At 43.0% G+C, this 19,166-nt stretch overlaps 1 protein-coding gene across 1 annotated transcript in view; it reads right to left on the bottom strand.

Annotated features, from left to right (window-relative positions):
• Nucleotides 1-539: 539 nt before the first annotated feature.
• The window catches only part of LOC109938984 (RanBP-type and C3HC4-type zinc finger containing 1), a 53,318-nt gene continuing 34,691 nt past the window's right edge, over nucleotides 540-19,166 (bottom strand). The window contains exons 9-13 of the mRNA XM_020537272.2: nucleotides 17,614-17,725; nucleotides 14,671-14,850; nucleotides 7,405-7,503; nucleotides 6,850-6,993; nucleotides 540-2,956 (exon numbers count right to left, since the gene is read on the bottom strand). Of these exons, the coding sequence (XP_020392861.1) occupies nucleotides 2,876-2,956; nucleotides 6,850-6,993; nucleotides 7,405-7,503; nucleotides 14,671-14,850; nucleotides 17,614-17,725 (616 nt within the window). The 3' untranslated portion in view covers nucleotides 540-2,875. The remainder of the gene's footprint in view (nucleotides 2,957-6,849; nucleotides 6,994-7,404; nucleotides 7,504-14,670; nucleotides 14,851-17,613; nucleotides 17,726-19,166) is intronic.

Genomic DNA, 19,166 nt, shown 5'->3' with positions numbered 1-19,166 from the left:
CTCTCTGAGAAAAAGTTGTTCCTCAGGTCCCTTTTAAATCCTTTTCCTCTCACCTTAAAAATATGCCCTCAAGTTTTGAACTCACCTACTCTTGGGGGGTGGAAATCCTTTACAATTTGCCTTGTCTATACCCTTCTGCTTTTATAGACCTCTATAAGGACACCTTCAACCTCCTACGCTCTAGTGGGGGAAAAAAGATCCCAGCCTCTCCTCATAACACAAACCCTCCTGGTAAATCTTTACTGTACCTTCTCCAATTTATTAATATTCTTCCTATAGCAGGGCAACTAGAACTATACACTTTTAGCTTGCCTATCCCCCTTTTGACCTTTTTTGATGCTGTCTTCTGCAGTCCTGGGAGCCAGAGTTGATAATATCTAACAAAGCTAGAAAAGCTGCACAGAAGTTTCTTTGTTGTTCAGTATTGCTTTTATATCAATGCGTTTACTAGTAATCATACAAATAAACCACTCACCTACCCTGTCTATATCTTATGCTGTAAGCTAGAGTCAAATTGAAGGTACAACAACAGATTTAAATCATTTCAAGAAAATTTTAGTCCTTTATTTCATATTCGTATATACATATAGTAACTGTCCATTTGTTTAAATCTCTAGTATCTGCTCACATATCTTCACTGCTGCTACTATACCAGACGGAGTAGGATCCTTCCAAATAAAGTTACACCAGGAGATCATTTATGATATTACAAGCAATGTATTCCAGCTGCCTAGTAACAATCTTAGAAATGTATTGTGCTTTGAGGAAGTGGATATATTTCAGAATTCTCAACAACATTCAACCATTTGCCTGTTTTACCTTCATGAGAGGAACTCGGAAAGCCAAGCGAAACACCACCTGTACAATGTTTTCAGTGTGTTCCCTGGCTCTTCTGTCAGGCTTGCAGTGGGATGGGAGGGCAATCACTGCTTTTGTCCACAGTAAAGGAGGTTTGTTTTTCATGAAAAACAATCATGCTCAGGTACGTGCTAAATATCAGCTTCGAACTCTCCCTTTGTCTGAGATTCATGACTGAATCCCTATAGTGTGGAAGCAGGTCATTAAGCCCATTGAGTCCACACCAACCCTCTGAAGGGCATCCCTCCCACTTCCCACCCTAACCCTGTAACCCTACATTTACCATGGCTAATCTACCTAGTCTGTACATCCCTGGACACTGGGCAATTTAGCATGGCCAATTCACCTAACATGCACATCTCTGGACTGTGGGAGAAAACCTGCGCAGACACTGAGAACATGCAAACTCCATACAGATAGTCACCCAAGGCTGGAATTGAACCCAGGTCTCTGGCACTGTGAGGTAGCAGTACTAATCACTGAGCCACCATGCCACCCAAAATTGCATAGCTCAGTAGAAAGAACTGGGTGCTGCTAAAGCACACGTTGATTCAGTTCATAAAATATTCTCTCAGCTTGTGCAAGATCAAAAACTGAGGAATGAGCTGACCTGTCTTCTTCTTATTGACTTTATACATTCATTGCTAGACTGTAATTTTAATTTATTAATCAATCTTTAAATGTCTAAACAAGGCTAAATGGTTAAGGACATGCTTTATTGCAAACTGATGTCTGGTGCAGATTACCTACCACTCATTTCCAATTGGAACCCTGGCAACTGCCAACACTGATTTGTTAAAAGCAAGTCATGTTTAACTAACATGGTTTGAGCCTTTTTTTTGATGAGTGCAACATGACTGCTGTCATGTCTGCGGACTTCCAGAAGATATTTAATAAAACGCTACCTAACAGACTTACCAAAGTTAAATCTGGTTGAATAAAAAAGAACAGTGGGTTTCCCACGGTTCTAGGTACTAGGGCCACTGCTTTTCTTGATTCATTAATAATCTAGACTTGCTTGTGCAAGTGGTAAAACCTCAATTTTTAATTGACACAAAACCTGTAAGTTCTGAGGACTATGAGGAGTATGGCAATAGACATCAAGAGCACAGAGACAAGCTGGTGGATGGTTTAATGCAAAAAAAAGTGGAAGTGGTGCATTTTGGTAGTAAGAATGAGAAAAGGAAAGTGAAATAAAGGATACATTTCTAAAGGTATTGTGGGAACAATGGAACCAGCAGCGGGAAGGATATGAAGTCAGCAGGGGGTCTGATTGATAAGAAGAGATTTCAGTCACATGAATAGATTTGAGAAGCTGGACTCTTTTCCTCACAGAAGGGGAGATTTGAGGAAGTAAAACTGTTCAAAATCTGCATGGATCAGTGGAGGGAAAACTGCCCATTGCCAGAGGGACAGGAGCTACAGGACACTGCTTTAAGGTGGTTTACAAAACAAATAAGGTGACGTGCAGAAAATCTTGTTTACACAGTGAGTGATGAGGGTATGGTATATGTGACCTGACAGTATGGCAGCTGGACATTGAAGTGTAGTTTTCAGGGAACTGGATAATTATATGAATCAAAAACAGTTGCAGGGAGATGGTACAGACACAATGGGCTGAATGGCTTCCTTCTACACCCCAACTATGCACGCAAGTGTGATTGAAACAGCGCCTAGAGAAGGCTGCTCATCTTCACCATTGACAGGACCAGGAATTCCCTTTGTGACTTTTGCTAGAAGTGTGGCAGAAATCTGTTTACATACATGGATGCTCACGTATACGCTCTGCCACCATGATTTAGGGACAACATGCTTCTATAAATAACAGTGATTTTACCCAAAGTATTGGAATTCAACACTCCCTTGAAGCAGAAATAGGTTTGAATTCCAACTTCTTAGGAAGATAGCATTATTGGTTTATTTTCCCAGACAACAGTAATGTGCACATCAGAAGGAATTGTCACAATTATATTTCTGTGGGCTTTCTGTACCCTACGTTAACTGGCTATACATCTCCTCAATGGCAATTCTGGCAGTTGGGATGGCATGGTTTACCATTGACACGGCAACGGCATCCTCCACTGGTATCACCCGTACCCTGAAAGGTAAACCAGAAAGTTAGTAAAATCTGCATATTTACAAAACAAATAATCACCCTCTTCAGGGAAGATATTGGTGTTGCAGCAATGTCACTGGACTAATGATTCAGTGACCCCAGACTAATGCTAAGGGAACATAATTTCAAATTCCGCTTTAAATTTGATTGTGAAATTTGAATTATAAAGCTAATATCAGCAATAGTCACTATGAATTGAAATCTGTGATCATAAAAATCCACTAATGCCCTTTAAGGAGGGGCCATCCTTAACTTGGTCTGGCCTATGTGTGACTCCAGAGTTACAGCACAGTGAATGATTGAACCAGCCCAGCAAACTATTCAGTTGAAGGACAATGAGGAATTGCAACAAATGGTGGCTTTGACAGCAGCACCCATGTCCACGACTGAATTGTGTGTATTCTTCTAATTGGTTTCTCGACTTTCCTTCAGTATTCACTTCAGATGAAGTAGGTTGGAAAGAGGCTTGTTTCGAATGAGGTTTCTCGAGCGTTTTGCTTCCAAATCCACTAGCCACCACACCCCATCTGAGTAAAGAACCCCGTGACGCAGTATTTTTTTTCTGTATAAAATTTAGTTAAATATTTAAACGTTCATTAGTTGTACGAAAGCAAAATGTGGATGCTGGAAATCTGAAATAGAAACAAAATGCTGGAAATACTTACTGGTAGCATCTGAGGAGAGAGATAAAGAAGGCTGAATTTTCAGAATTCAGAGTTGAGAACAAAACTTAATGTGCGATGGTGGTTGCATGCCAGAATCCCACTCGTTCCCAGCTCCAGCAGAATTAAATTCTGGGTAAGAACACCCCGATACTGAACTTCCTGCTGCACTGCCAATTGAGGCTTTTAAGAGGTCAATGAAAGGGCCTCAGCTTTGATTATTTCAGTTTCAGGTGAATGAGAACGAGTGTACCCACCTGGTGAACCAGTTTGGGCAGTGCCCCACATTTATCCCTCCATGGTCACTCACCCATCCTCGGTGCCTGCGTGTGCTGTGCTAGCAGCAGCTGCGGCCTCCTCTCTCCCAAGTATTGAAGGTGGCATCGTCTGTTTGGCCGGCTACTTTTGGCAGGGTCCTAATCCCAGTAGAAAGCCGCTGAGTACCAACTGCAGGGAGATCTGGCAAGCTTTCAGATCCTAACAGGACCTGGATTTCTCTCCACTAATCTCTTCCACCATTAGACATGGTGATTCCACTGAAAGTTGATGTTTTGAGATCCGAGAACTTTTCGTCAGGTTGTGTGAAGAAGGTAACAGTCTTGAAATGCTGACGACCTCTTCTTTAACTCCATTTGAATGAAAAGTGTCATATGAGAAAATTGCATTGGATCCTGATTAGAACAGCCCTGAGGCTGACCCCAGAGCCTGGTGAGTCTGATTCCTCCCTCCACCCTCACACCTCCCAGATGTCACTGTCTATTGACACCTTTGGTAGATCTCACTGCTGCCATTTGTTTAGGGGTGGCACGGTGACTCAATAGTTAGCACTGCTGCCTCACAGCGCCAGGGACCCAGGCTCGATTCCAGCCTCGGGCAACTGTCTGTGTGGAGTTTGCAGGTCCCCCCAACCGTGTCTGTGTGGGTTTCCTCCGGGTGCTCCGGTTTCCTCCACGGTCCAAAGATGTGCAGGTTAGGTTGACTGGCCATGGGAAATTGTCCCATAGTGTCCAGGGATGTGCAAGCTAGGTGGGTTAGCCAAGGGAAATGCAGGATTACAGGGATAGAGTGGGGGGTGGGGGGAGTGGTCTGGGTGGGATGCTCTTCAGAGGGGCAGTGTAGACTCAATGAGTCAAATTGCCTGCTTCCACGCTGTAGGTAATCTATGATTCTATGTACCTTTTCTATGTGACTTTGAACCATAAAAGCAGCAATGTAAAACAAAAATCTGGGAGAACTCACCAGCAAAATTGGCATTGTGTCATTTTCATCGCGTTTCATGGATGGTTTCTGTCCATGGCCTAGTGAATTTTGTCACATAATTAGTCCAAACTCACATCAGCAACTATGTACCACATCTCTATGATGCCCCTCTCATCCATTGTGGCTGGGAGAATGGACGAGGCAAGATTAAATAATCATGCAGTGATTATGGGCAATAATTCTTGTTTAGGCACAGCTGCTTACAAATAAGAATCTCATTTCGAAATCCAGAACTTGGTTGAAATGTGACTTTTACCGTCAGTTTTACAGGAGAACAGCAATACTTGATTTTCCTAAATTTCTGACCTTTGCCTCTGTGGTTCAGGGCCTGGAAAGATACCACTCCATGTTCCAGCTTGCTCTTTTCTCTCCACAGATGCTGCCTGACATGCTGGGGTTGTTTTTTTTGGGTTTTTGTTCTTATTTTCGATTTCCAGTGGTCATTTGGCTTTTGTCAATAGGGGAAAGTGTCTGGGTCCAATGGCTGGCGTGAGCTGTTACCATAGCAGGTGGCAGTATCAGTGCAGCTACTGAGATAGTCTTACTGCAGGCCAAAGAGTGGCAGGTCTCATTCTTTCTGACCCCTCTACCACAACCCCCATCTTCTACAAGACCACATTGATGCCGTCCCCTCTCTTGCCCCACCTCAACCACCAGGTTAAATGAAGAAGAAAATCTCTTTTCAAAACATGCAGTCAGATTCCAAATATATAAACTAAGAATAAGAGTAGGCCACTCGGCCCTTTGATCCTGCTATGCTGTTCAATAAGACCATGGCAGATCTGAATATTATTGCATACAGGTAATAATCTTTCATCCCCTTGATAACAGATAATCTATCTAGCTCTGCCTTAAAAATATTTAAAGATTCTGCATCCAAGTCTTAAGAATAAGGGGTAAACCATTCACGACTGACATGTTGAAGAATTTCTTCACTGTGGAATTGTGTGCCACAGAAAGCTGTTAGGGCCAGTTCGTTAGGTATATTCAGGAGGGAGCTGGACGCGACCCTTGTGGCTAAAGGGATCAAGGGGTATGGAGAGAAAACGGGAGTGGGATACTGAAATTGCATGATCAGCCATCATGTCAAATGGTGATGGAGGCTTGAAGGACCAAATGGCCTACTCCTGCACTGATTTTCCATGTCTCTATGTGTTTTGATGAAAGGAATTCCAAAGACACACAACCCTCTGACAGAAAATATGTTTCCCCATCTGTATCTTAAATGGGGATCCCCTTATTTTTAAGCTAGGACCCCCTCTAGTTCAAGGAAGAGGAAAAAATCCTTGAAACAACTCAGACCAGATCAGCACAAAGGAATGGAAAAGATTTGAAAGGAGGGAGTGCTACCTTGATCCCTGCAAAGGGGGACTTGATTTTTCTGCCAAGTTCACTTCTATATAAAGGTCTATGACTGTAGAAGCAATCCATGCAAAAAGTATGGAAATAAGTCCTTAGAAGCCAGTGATACACAGAAACACACCTACATGGTGCCCAGCTGTAAGACTATGCAACCATCTCAATGCACAGGAGCGACTACTAATGTGAAAATCTAATTAATAGCAGATGACTAATAAGACACATCATTTCACACACGCTCACCCCCCCAACCCCAAAAAACTACTTGCGGAACCTTAGATCCTTGGAGGAGTGTAGCGCCCTAGTATTGAGCATAAAAAGGTAAAGTCACCATGGTCCCACTCTCTCATTAGACAGAGATGACTGATGCTGGTTTAATGTGAGGGTCACCATGCTTCAGGTGAGGGGAGAGATAACCTCAGCTGGTTTGGGAGTTGAACCCACACAGCTGGCATCACAAACCAGCCATACATCTGATTGAGCTAACCAACTGCTATTAAGTTTAGTCACTGGCAGAGATTAATTGGAATGAATGGTCTATTTTCCTCCTGTAGTTTCAATGTAACTCTATGTAACTAGAATTGGACAGCATACCGCAGGTCCCCAACGAGGTCCCTTTGTCACCCAGCAAATTTCCGTTTTACACATAGTGCAGCGTATCCAATCACAGCCACTTTTTTTCTGTACAACAATCTTGCATTTAGGACAGTTCATGGCTTCCCCTTTCTGAAGCAATGCCTGTAAAGATACAGATCACAGAATCAGGGGAGAGCGTAAGATCTCAAACATCATGGGCAAAATTCAAAACCACAGTTTGTCGCCGCATTTTCTGAAAACCCAGGGAAATTTGTCAGTGACCACTTTAGAAGTCAAAAGCAGAGCTGCGAACATTTGCAGGGTGCCAGAAATTGCCAACAAATATACAGACAGGGATGATGAGACAGTTACTGGGTAAATTAAACAATGTTGTCCTCAGCCATTAGAGACTTCAAAAACCTCTTCTTGTTGCCTCTTGAGTAAGCTGATAATTTCCCTCTTCATTTCTGTTCCCCACACCACTAACAGAGCACCTGTTCCCCCTCCACGAATGAGGATTCCAACCCCATCACTTTAAGACAATGCTTAATCAAAAATAAATACGTCCCTCACCGTGAGCATGTCAGCAGTCTGTTTTGCAGCTTTGTTATTTTCAGCTTGAATTTTGAGATCGTCCTGATACTGCTTGCAATTCATTCCTTCATGTATTGCCTGTGTAAAGGAGCAGAAAGGATGATCTCTTTTTTTTTCCAGTCAGCCTAGGTCACTGGTTGGCGTTCTGCCTTTTGAGTGACAAGGTTCCAGGCTTAAGTCTCACTTCAGGACTCGAGCAACTATCCAAATTCATTCTTTAGCATGGTACCGCAGAGGTGCAGCGCTGTCGGAGCTGCTGTCTTTCAGATGAGACGATAAACTAAGGCTCCAGTTGTTTGGGTGAATGTAAAATCTCCTGTAGCATTATCTTAAAGAACAGTTAACCTCAGTGCACTGACTAATATTTATCCATCAATCAACACCACAAGAATAGATTATCTGGTCATTACCACACTGCTATCTGTGGGATTTTGCAGATTGGCTGCTGTGTTTCTCAGATTACGAAAGTGACTATACTTCTAAAGTACTGGATTGGCTTGTTATGGACCAGACCGAACCCCCTCAAAATATATTAAAAAGATAGTCTGACACTAACTTTTTCGTATTTTAAACATGATACGGTGGTGCTCGTGTTGGGCTGGGATATACAAGGTCATAAGTCACGCGACACTAGGTTATAGTCCAACAGGCTAATTTGAAATCACAAACTTTCAGAGCACTACTCCTCCGTCAAGTGAAGTGAAGAAAAGCACACAGGCACAGAATTTATAGGCAGAGAGATAAAAAGATCATACAAATGGTCAGAGTGGAGTGTCAGCAGACTGGATAATAAGTCTCTGCAAGTGATCAAAAGAGTCGAACGGTGTGAGTAAAGTGTCAACAGCTGAACAGCAAGTGAAGGGATGATTAAATGAGGCAGCAAGATAATTACAAAAAAAAATAAAAATAAGGTGGTGCTGGAGACAACCAAATGGCTGGAATAACATGATAGATATCAGAGTCGAAGCTGAGAGTCTAACCAAAGTAACGTAATCCAAAAGTGTACAAACTAATTAAGGTAGGCAGATCATAATAAGTTATCAAGGTGATGGTGTCAAAACAGGACAGTAAGGAAGGTTTTACAGAACCATATGATGGGGTGACATGTAGCGACATGAACCCAAGGTTGAGGCCATCTTCGTGGGTACAGAACTTGGCTATCAGTTTCTGCTCGGTGTTTGTATGAACTTTTGATCTCTCTGCCCATTGATTTCTCTGCCTATAAGCAATGTGCCTGTGTGCTTGTCTTCACTTCACCTGATGAAGGGGCAGTGATTCGAAAGTTTATGATTTCAGATAAACCCGTTGGACTATAACCTGGTGATATGTGACTTCTGACCTCATATTTTAAAGGTAAGTGTAAGGCGTTGCATTCCAGATGCAATTTGATTGGTCAAACTCCTCGACATTAAGCAAAACACTTCATTTTTACACTACAGTTAAAATACAGACAAATAAAAATAAAAGAATTGGCTTAACTGTAACACTATTGAAATGCTTAACAAAATAATAGATATATCTAACTGCTACTAATTAACTTGTGCAATATAGTAACATCCCATAAACACACACTTGGCAAAGGCAAATTCAATAAAATAGACAGTCTCACATGCAATCCTAGCAGCAGGAAGAGAACCCTAACTTCTAGCTGTAACAGAGAGAGAAGTATAAGCTTCCATATCCAGCTTCAAGATCCCAGCAATTGCTATAAATGAAAGCTATAACTAAAAATCCTGGTTCTGTGGGAGCTTGACTCCACCCATTCAGGCTGCTTCTATTGTTCCAATATTCTTTTAAAAAAGGGCCTCACAAGCTGTTTACTTCATTGGGAACTAGCAGACTGCTCGTCATTTCTATCTCAAACTTTCTTCATTTAAAAAAAACGAGGAAAGCATACACCTCTTAAAGCCATAGTCACGGGCTGTAAAGTGTTTTGCAACACCCAGTGGTTTTAGCAAGCTTAATAAAAATGCTGTGGCTCTAGCTTTTTGAAACAATTCAGATTTAGATCTCACCTTTCAGCTCTGGGTTTTTGCTGTACATTTATGAACTCCAAATTATAGTTCCAAGTAGTGAATTGTTCAAACCTACCTTTTACAAATAAATCTGTATGTTTCATCATATAATAAAACAATGAACTCTAATTTCTCCATTCTACCCAGGGGTTTTTAACATTAACACAACAGGCAATATTCACTTGCCGCTGAGTCAGGAGGATCTCACTGCAGAGATTTAAGCACAAAATTTAAGCTATTACTCCAGTCGTGAGGGGATGCTGGAATCTCTGAGGTGCTTTCATTCAGATGAGACACGAAACCAAGGTCCCCTTGCCATTTCAGGTGGATGTAGAATATTACATGGCATTACTCCAAAGAGTTAGGGAGTTCTTCCTGGAGTCCTAGTCAATATTTAACCTTCAAATGAAGCTGACTAAAACAGATTATCTGGTTCTAATCGCAATGCTGTTGGGGGAGCTTACTTACACAAAATTGGCTGCTGAATTACCTATGACACAGCTTGACTACGTTTCCAAAGAAAAGAACTTCAATCTGTGATGCCCTGATCTGGTTCTTTGCCTTTTGATTATGAATGTCTCATTTATTTTGACTATGATCGTGCTAATTTGAGAGATGAAGATTCTATCCAGGAATAAAGCTTACGTTTATAAAGTAGCAACTTTTTCAACTCATTCTCTTGCTGCTCTGTGTTAGTTTGTGAAATTTTGCTTTATGGTTATGAGGCTACTCACTGATTAATCAATCACAGACTTCCTATGGATGGGGTAATGTGTAAGGGAATGACTTAGAGGGAAACAGGCCAATATGTGATGGGTGTTACAGCTGAGCAGCCACACTTGGACACAGCCAACGGAACGGCAAGCAGCCGATGCAAACGGAGGGCTGCTTCCTTTACAAGTGGGAATCAGTCAGGGATGGTGCAGGAGGTTCAGCAAATGTAACTTTGCCACATTTGGATCCAATGGGAGCTCTCCTCCAAACTTTGGATCAAGCGGTGCATGAGAGACATGCTAATTCAATGACTTGGATGCAATAAGGACTGCAGATGCCGGAAGCCAGAGTCTATAGGTGTGAGGCTGGAAAAGCACAGCAGGTCAGACAGCATGTGTGTTTCAAAGGAAGACCACCAAATCATTCAAAAGGTTTCCCAATTTCAGAAGTTTTATCAAAGCAGGGTTTAGTAGTCTCACTTACAACTTACTATATGAAGCACAGTTTAATATTACATCAGGGATGGTCTAATATTACATTGAGCACTGTCAAATATTCACGATGGAAGACACCAGCAGTGTATCAGAACTTCAAGGGAGTCAGGCAAAAGAGGTGAGTGTAGTGGCCATCACTAAGCAGAAGGTGCTGGGGAAGCTGAAAGGTCTGAAGGTGGATAAATCACGTGGACTGAATGGACTCCACCCCAGGGTTTTGAAGGAGATAGCTGAGGAAATTGTGGAGGCATTTTTGGTGATCTTCCAGAAATCGCTGGAGTTAACGAGGATCCCAGACGGCTGGAAAATGGCTAATGTAACACAAACAGAAGTTGCTGGAAAAGCTCAGCAGGTCTGGCAGCATCTGTGGAGAGAAATCAGAGTCAACATTTTGGGTCGAGTGACCCTTCCTCAGAATGCCTGAGGAAGGGTCACTCAGCTCAAAACGTTAACTCAGATCTCTCTCCACAGATGCTGCCAGACCTACTGAGCTTTTCCAGCAATTTCTGTTTTTGTTTCTATTTTCCAGCATCCGCAATTCTTTAGGTTTTTATTTGGCTAATGTAACACACCTGTTTAAGAAGGGATGGAGGCAAAAGACGGAAAACTAAAGGCTGGTTAGCCTGACCTCTATCGTTGGTAGGATTTGAGAGTATTATTAAGAATGAGATAGCAGAGCACTTGGAAGAGCATGGTGAAACAGGGCTGAGTCAGCATAGCTTCATCAAGGGGAGGTCATGCTGGACAAATCTGTTAGAATTTTTTGAGGAGGTAATGAGCAAATTAGACAAAGGAGAGCCAGTGGAGACAATCTACTTGGATTTCCAGAAAGCCTTTGACAAGGTGCCACACAGGAGGCTGCTAAATAAGATAACACCCGTGATGTTAAGGGCAAGATACTGGCATGGATAGAGTATTGGCTGACTGGCAGAAGGCAGAGAGTTGGGATAAAGGTGTCTTTTTCAGGATGGCAGCCGGTGACTAATGGAGTTCCACAGGGGGCAGAGTTGGAACCAAAACTATCCACGCTATACATTAATGATCTGGATGAAGGAACTGAGGGAACTGTTGTGAACTTTGCAGGTGAGACAAAGGCAGATGGAGGGACAGGTTAGTGTTGAAAAACTGGGGAGGTTGCAGAAGGACTTAGACAGGCTAAGAGATTGAAACTTACAGAATACAGGGAGGCCTGGACAGAGTGAACATGGAGACACTAAAGACATGAGGGCACAGCCTCAGGGTGAAGGAATGAGCTTTTGGAACTGAGATGAGGAGGAATTTATTCAGCTGGAGAGTGGTGAATCCATGGAACTCACTGCCGCAGAAGGCTGTGGAGGCCAACTCATTGAGTGTATGGAAGACAGAGATAGATAGGTTCTTGATTAATAAGGAGATCAAGGGTTACGGGGAGAAGAAAGGAGAATGGGGTTGAGAAACATTTTGGCCATGATTGAATTGGTTAATAAGAGTCAATGGGTCAAGTGACCTAATTCTGTTCCATATCTTATGGTCTTATTATATCAGCAACTGACAAATATTACATCAAGCAACATCAGATATTATTTTGATCCTAAATTTATTATTCTATAGTAGGAAGGGGTTTGACTCTACTTGTACATTTTCTGAGGAAGGCAGATAAGGCTTCAGTTTCAGTTTCTTTCAAAGGTATTGCATCCAGTGGAACTGCGCACCACACTTTAGGAAGGATAATGAGAGTGGCTTACAGGGAGTGCAATAAAGATTAACAAGAATGGTTTCAGTGATGAGGAACTTCTGTTGCATTCTTGGATGGCGATTTTTTAAAATTCACTCACAGGATAAGGGCGTTGCTGACTAGGCAACATTTATTGCCGATCCCTAATTACCCAGAGAGCAGTTCAGAGTCAACCACGTTGCTGTGGGTCTGGAGTCACATATAAGCCAGACCAGGTAAGGGTGGCAGTTTCCTTCCCTAAAGGATAACAGCGAACCAGATGGGTTTTTCCAACAATGGATTCATGGTCATCATTAGATTCTTAATTCCAGATATTTTGCTGAATTCAAATTCCACCATCTGCCATGGCAGGATTTGAACCCGGTCCCCAGAAAGTTATCTGGGTCTCCGGATTAACAGTCCAACAATAATACCACAGGGCCATCACCGTTGCAACTATTTTCCTTGTAAAAGAGAAGGTCGGGAGGACATTTGATTAAGATATTCAAAATCATGGACAGAGTAGATAGGGAAATACTGCTCACACTGATGGAAGGGTTGTAAAGGGGAGGGCACCAATTTAAATAACTCGCAAAAGAAGCAATGAGGGGGATCTTTTTTCCCACAACAAGTGTTTCAGGTGAAGGGGCACATGCTGCCTGAGAATGTGATGGAGCCTGGTTCAATCAAGGCGTTGAAGAGAGTTGGATTATCATCTGTGAACGAGGAGTATGAGAGGTTATGGGGAAAAGGCGTGGAAATGGTACTTGGTGCTTCGCTCGTTTGGAAAGCCAGCACAGACACGGGCTGAATCGCCTCCTTCTGTATGTGAACAAAGAAAAATACAACACAGGAACAGGCCTTTTGGCCCTCCAAGCCTGCGCCGACATATTTTGCCCTTCCATACTAAAACTGTCTTCACTTACAGGATCTGTATCCCTCTATTTCCTTCCTATTCACGTATTCATCCAGAACCTTCTGAGTCAGCAGTGAGAAAGCTACCACAACTCTCACCATTCTTTGATTTCCATTCTACTTTTTCCACATCGTCCCTCTTCTCCTGAAGACTAGTTGCAGAGGTATTGTTCCTCGCTGTTCACTGATTACACTCTGATACCTCATTCAAGTGGCCATTGTCTATCATAACGGAGGATTATAGCTGAGCCCAGTCCTGTCCTCAAGTGATAGCAGGGAACCACAAGATAGTTGTTTCCAGTAGAAACCTTGGCTATTCTGTCTCACTAACAGTTGCAGTTCTCTCAGGGAGTATGAGTTGTTGTGGAATGTACATTTGCACACATATATTGTAGTGTGCACCCGTGGACAGTGACGCTAGAGATTCCAATGTTCTTTCCATCGCACCGCTGACCAGGAATGTCACCGGCTTTTACCACTAGTATGTGATTTTCAGGATAATTCTCCAACTGTTACAAACACACTTTCCTTGGTGTCTCAAACGCACAGCTTCATCTTAAAGACAGAGATCAAAGTAAACGGTCTGGCCCTAATTCTCAGACTATGCCCACTAGTTCGAGAAGTCCCAAACAATGGAAATAGTTTATCTATCCTGTCTTTTCCTGTTAATCTCTTGAAAATTTTGATCAGACCTAAGCCTTCTAAATTCTAGAGAAAACAGGCCTAATTTGCCTACTCTCTCCTCATAACAATGCTAACCCACTGCATGACCAGACCGGCCACCAATTCCAATGGATGCTAATTGGCTCCGGTCCAAATAGAGTCAGGGTAACACATCACAGAATGAAGCCATCCTGCCCATTCACATCGGTGATGGCCCTTTGAAAGAAATATCCAGTTGGCTTCATGCTAGCGTTTAGTCCCTCCTTCCTCCAGTCGCCCTGCACAAACTTCCTGTTAGTAAATCAACTTCTGCCACTAGTGCATGATCGTAACTCACTGAGGAAAAACAAAATCTCATTCGCCCATCATTCTGTTGCCAAATATCTGACATGTGTTGCCTTAGTTACCTCAGATCAGCTAACACAAGCAGACTAGAGGACTTTTTTAGTTGGGGTAGCTCACCTTAATGCTTACCGTAGCAACACCATGTCCCTTGGTTTTTCTCCATGGGAGAGACAGGCAGTTCAATTAGATCGTGGCTGATCTGACTCTCAGCTCCCCCTACCTGACTTTGCTTCATGTTGCTTTAATATCCTAAAGATCTAAACCTCAATTGATGTAGCATGCATCACCTCTGGTGCAGGGAGAGTTGCAGATTTCTACTGCATTTTGAGCCAATCTCTGACTTGTTCCCACCCAGTGGTTTATCCAGCTTTTTCTCCAAGGTCTCTCCATCCCTAGTCCAACTCACCTTGCACAGCAGACAGTTCTTCTTCTTACAGAGGGGACAATGAAACTCATTGACATCATCTTCATAAATGCACCAGCCCTTGCAGTCTGGGGTCTGACAGTGATAGCTGTTCTCACTTCGATTCTCAGCAATTGCTAAACTTCGGTCTAAGTACGTGCGATATTCACTCTCCGTCAGGAGCTGCGAAGCAACACAAGAAAAGCTGAGTCATAATTAGACAGGCAACAATACTGAAATCAGTGGGCAAACTGTGGGAGATTTTCAAAGTAGTTACATCAGAGTTACAGCACAAACGCTGGTGCATGTCAATATTTATTCTCTACACAACCCTCCTTCCTCCCATCTTCATCTCGCCTTATCAGCATAATCTTTTTATTTGCTCTTGGGACATAGATGTCACTGACTGGACCAACATTTATTGTGCTTTCCAAATTGCCCTAGAGAAGGAGGGAGTGAGCTGTCTTCTTGAATTGCTGCAGTCCTTGAGGTGTGGGTCCATCCATAGCGCTGCTTCCAGGATTTTTACCCTGCGACAGTGAAAAGGAGATGTTTGGCCTTTAGAATGCTTGTTACCAGGAATCTAAGAACAGGAGGAGACCACTCAGCCCCTTGAAAGGGTCCTGCCATTCGATGAGATTGTGACTGGTCTACAAGCTATCTCCATATGCCCACACTTTTCTTCCCATATCCTTTAATACCTCTGTTCCATAAAAATCTATCAATCTCATTTCTAAAACGAACCAATCAGTTCAGTATCAATTGCCGTTTGCAGAAGAGAGTTGCAAACATCTCACATCCTTTTTGAGAAGGATTTCTTTTCCCTAGTTTCACTCCTGAATGATTCGCTCTTCGACATTGTCCCTATACCCTGTCCTAGACTTGGACTGGTCTATGATTCAGGCCAACTCCAGAGGCTTTTATAAATGGCAGTAGGGAGTCACATGTGTAAGTGCTGCCCACATTTCTGACAGTTTTTTTGCTGCTGGGGTCATGGCACAGCTTGAACTCAACCTGGCCATTTCAAATTAAACTAAGTTCAAATGGACCTCAATACGGCCATTCCTAGAGTCTGAACCCTCAAGGTGTGAGTCACACATGTGTGAAGTAGACATAAACATGTTTGAAGGACAGGCAAGAGCTGTTTGAATCTCATGATCATAAAATCCCTACAATGTGGCAACAGGCCATTTAGCCCATCAAGTACACACTGGCCCTCTGAAAAGCATCCCACCCAACCTCACATCCCTACCCTAGCCTACCCCTGTAACCCTGCATTTCCCATGGCTAATCCACATAACCTGTACACCCCTGGATACTGTGGGAATTTCTCATAGCCTGTCCACCTCATGTTCGGACTGTGGGAGGAAACTGGGGCACATAGAGGAAACCCACACAGACATAGGGAGAACGTACAAACTCCACACAGACAGTTGCCCATAGGTGGGTATTGAACCTGGGACCCTGGCTCTGTGAGGCAGCAGCGCTAACCACTGAACCACCGTGCCACCCACAATCTGAAGTTTTATAAATTCCCCAGTACTTCAAATGTGAAAAAGAAACTAGGATGAAGCTACCAATTAAGAAAAAACCTATTGCACACTTTGATTGACAGACCATCTGCTGCAGGTTAGAGAAACATTTCCATCTGTTGGTAAATGAATTTCAAGCCAGATAATGAAACTACCTGTGGAACCGTATCCTAATGAGGAGTTAATGACTTCAGGAAAAGAGAGCAGGGAAAATTGGTAGTAAAGAATGAAAGTAGAAAAGAATGAGGCTGAAACAAACAAATAAATGAAATGAGATAACAAGGTGTAGATCTGGATGAACACAGCAGGCCAAGCAGCATCATAAGAGCAGGAAGGCTGATGTTTCGGGCCTAGACCCTTCATCTCAGGTTTTCTTTGTAAAGATAAATGGATAGAAAGTCTCTGGGTATGGATGGGTTGTGGTGGTGGGAGGGGAATGAACGTATCCTCACCCATACAAATTCCATGCTGTGAGGCTGGGCTATTCTACTCTGTGGGCCTCACTTACATTGCCCCAAAAAGAAGCTGGTGGGAATGACGTTACAGCAAGTCAGCAGGATTAGGAAATCAGGAGGCACTGGACTATACCCAACGATGCAAATGGAATATTCCCAGGTCACGGGATAATGTCCAGGCTGTTCACAGCCAATGCAAACAGAAGGAATTCCCAAATGAAAGAGGAGAACTCAAGATTCCTTGTTATGTCAGAAATAGACCTCTTGGATCACAAGGAACCTTCATGACATTAAGTTCTCTTCTGGCTCAATACCGATTGTGGTTAGCAAAGCTATACATGGAGTTCTTGGTAGCAGAAGTTGAAAAGGTGCACTTGCCGTTAGGGTGAGATTGGGGTCCTCCCTACATCACTCAAGTGAAGACATCTGCCTCCTTGAAGCAAACAGCTTTCCTGTGGCTCATTTCTGGCAAACGTGGATGGTAGATGGTGAGACTCTCCCCATTTTCTTAATCATGCACCCACCAACACTACCACACCCCCAACCTCAAGCACCATTAACATTCTCCCTTATGTAAAATTGTAAAGGGGTGGCTCAGTGGTTGGCACTGCTACGTTCAGGGCTCAGGGACCCAGGTTCAATTCCGGCCTTGGGTGACTGTCTGTGTTGAATCTGCATGTTCTCCCTGTGTCTGCATGGATTTCGTCTGGGTGCTCTGGTTTCCTCCCACAGCCCAAAGCTGTGCAGGATAGGGTGGGTTGGCCGTGCTAAATTGTCCATAATGTCCGGGGATGTGTGGGCTAGGTAGATTAGCCATGGGAAATGCAGGGTTACAGGGATACAGTCAGTGTGGACTTGTTGGCCTGAATGATCTGTTTCTACACTAGAGGGATTCTATGATTTTGGTTGCTCTCAACTCTGAACTAAAGCATGAGGAATCATAGGTGAAGAAAACTTACGCATTTTATCTCACGTTCCAGGATTTTGCTTTCGCATGAATACAGTTGATCCATGAATGGACACGTCACGTCGGCTTCGGTGCTGCTCAGGATCGTTTGCTTCAGACAATCTCTGCAAACATTCATAGTTATTTAAAGATCTGAACAGTTAGTTCACTCTATTTCCCACGCACTCTATTTCAAGCTTCAGTTCAATCCTCCATATCATGAGTCCAAGTTCATCGAGTTGTAGAAGCTGTTCAGTAAAAAGCCCGACAGCCCATCGAATCTGAGCCAGTGAAAAGCAACCACATAACTATTCTAATCCAATTTTCCAGCACTTGGCCTGCAGCCTTGCATGATTTGGCATCACATGTGTATATCTAAATACTGATAGGGTCTGTTTCCACACTGTATGACTCTTCGGTCTAACCAGTCCATGCTAACCATAATCCCAAGCTAAACTAGTCCCACATGCCTATTCCTGGCCCATATTCCTCCAAACCCTTCCTATTCATGTACTTACCTAAGTGTTTTCTAAACATTGTAATTGTACCTGCATCCACCATTTCCTCAGGAAATTCATTCCACACGCGAACACACCCTCTGTGTAAAAAATGTTTCCTTCATGTATTTTTTAAAATCTCTCTCCTCTCACCTTAAAAGTGTACCCCTAGTCTTGAAATCCCCCAACCTAGGGAAAAGACAACTATCATTAACCCTATCTATACCCCTCATCTTAAATGTTACAAGCGTTTCTGCCTCTACCAGCCTTAAAGGCAGTGATCTCCAGATTCCTACCACCTTCTGAATGAAAAATATTTTTTTCACATCTCTTCTAAACCTTCTGCCCCTTACCTAACTATTTCTGGATGAATCTAGACTAGAACAAGAATATAACCATTATGTGAATATACCCATCCTTAACAAGAGAAGTTGGTTAAAAAAGATGGGTTACTTGGGTTATAAAAAGAGAAATGGAGAAATAAAAGTGGAAAGAGATGGTGGTATAGCAGTAACAACAACAGACCAGTAATCCAGAGGCCCAGGCTACTGGTCAGGGGACATGAGTTCAAATCCCACCACTGCTGCTGTTGGAATTAAGAATATATATTATACGAAATATAATAAGGGAATGTGCAATAAGATTTCAGTGTTCTCATATACCAGTTGCTAAAGGCAAGCTTTCAGGTGCAGTAGGAGGTCAAGAAGGCAAATGGTATGCTGGCCTTCCCAGCAAACGCATTCACCTCCAGGAGCAGGCATATCTTGCTGCAATTGTACAGGGCCTTGGTGAGACCACACCTGGAACATTGTGTGCAGTTTTGGTCTCATTTTCTGAGGAAGGCTGTTCTTGCTATTGTGGGAGTGCAGCAAAGGTTTATCAGACTGATTCCTGGGATAGCAGCACCGATGAGCGAGGGGAGGTTGATTCGGTTAGGTTAATATTCACTGGACTTCAGAAGATTGAGGGGGATCTCAGAGAAACGTATAAAATTCTGGATAGTGTTGTTGCAGGAAAGACATTCCTGATGAAGGGGGAGTTCAGAACCAGGCGTCACAGTCTCAGGACA

Source organism: Rhincodon typus, chromosome 19, assembly GCF_021869965.1.
Source record: "Rhincodon typus isolate 14 chromosome 19, sRhiTyp1.1, whole genome shotgun sequence".
Classification (NCBI taxonomy): domain Eukaryota; kingdom Metazoa; phylum Chordata; class Chondrichthyes; order Orectolobiformes; family Rhincodontidae; genus Rhincodon; species Rhincodon typus.
Note: the sequence above shows the minus strand (reverse complement) of the source record. Positions and strands in the feature narration are given on the sequence as shown.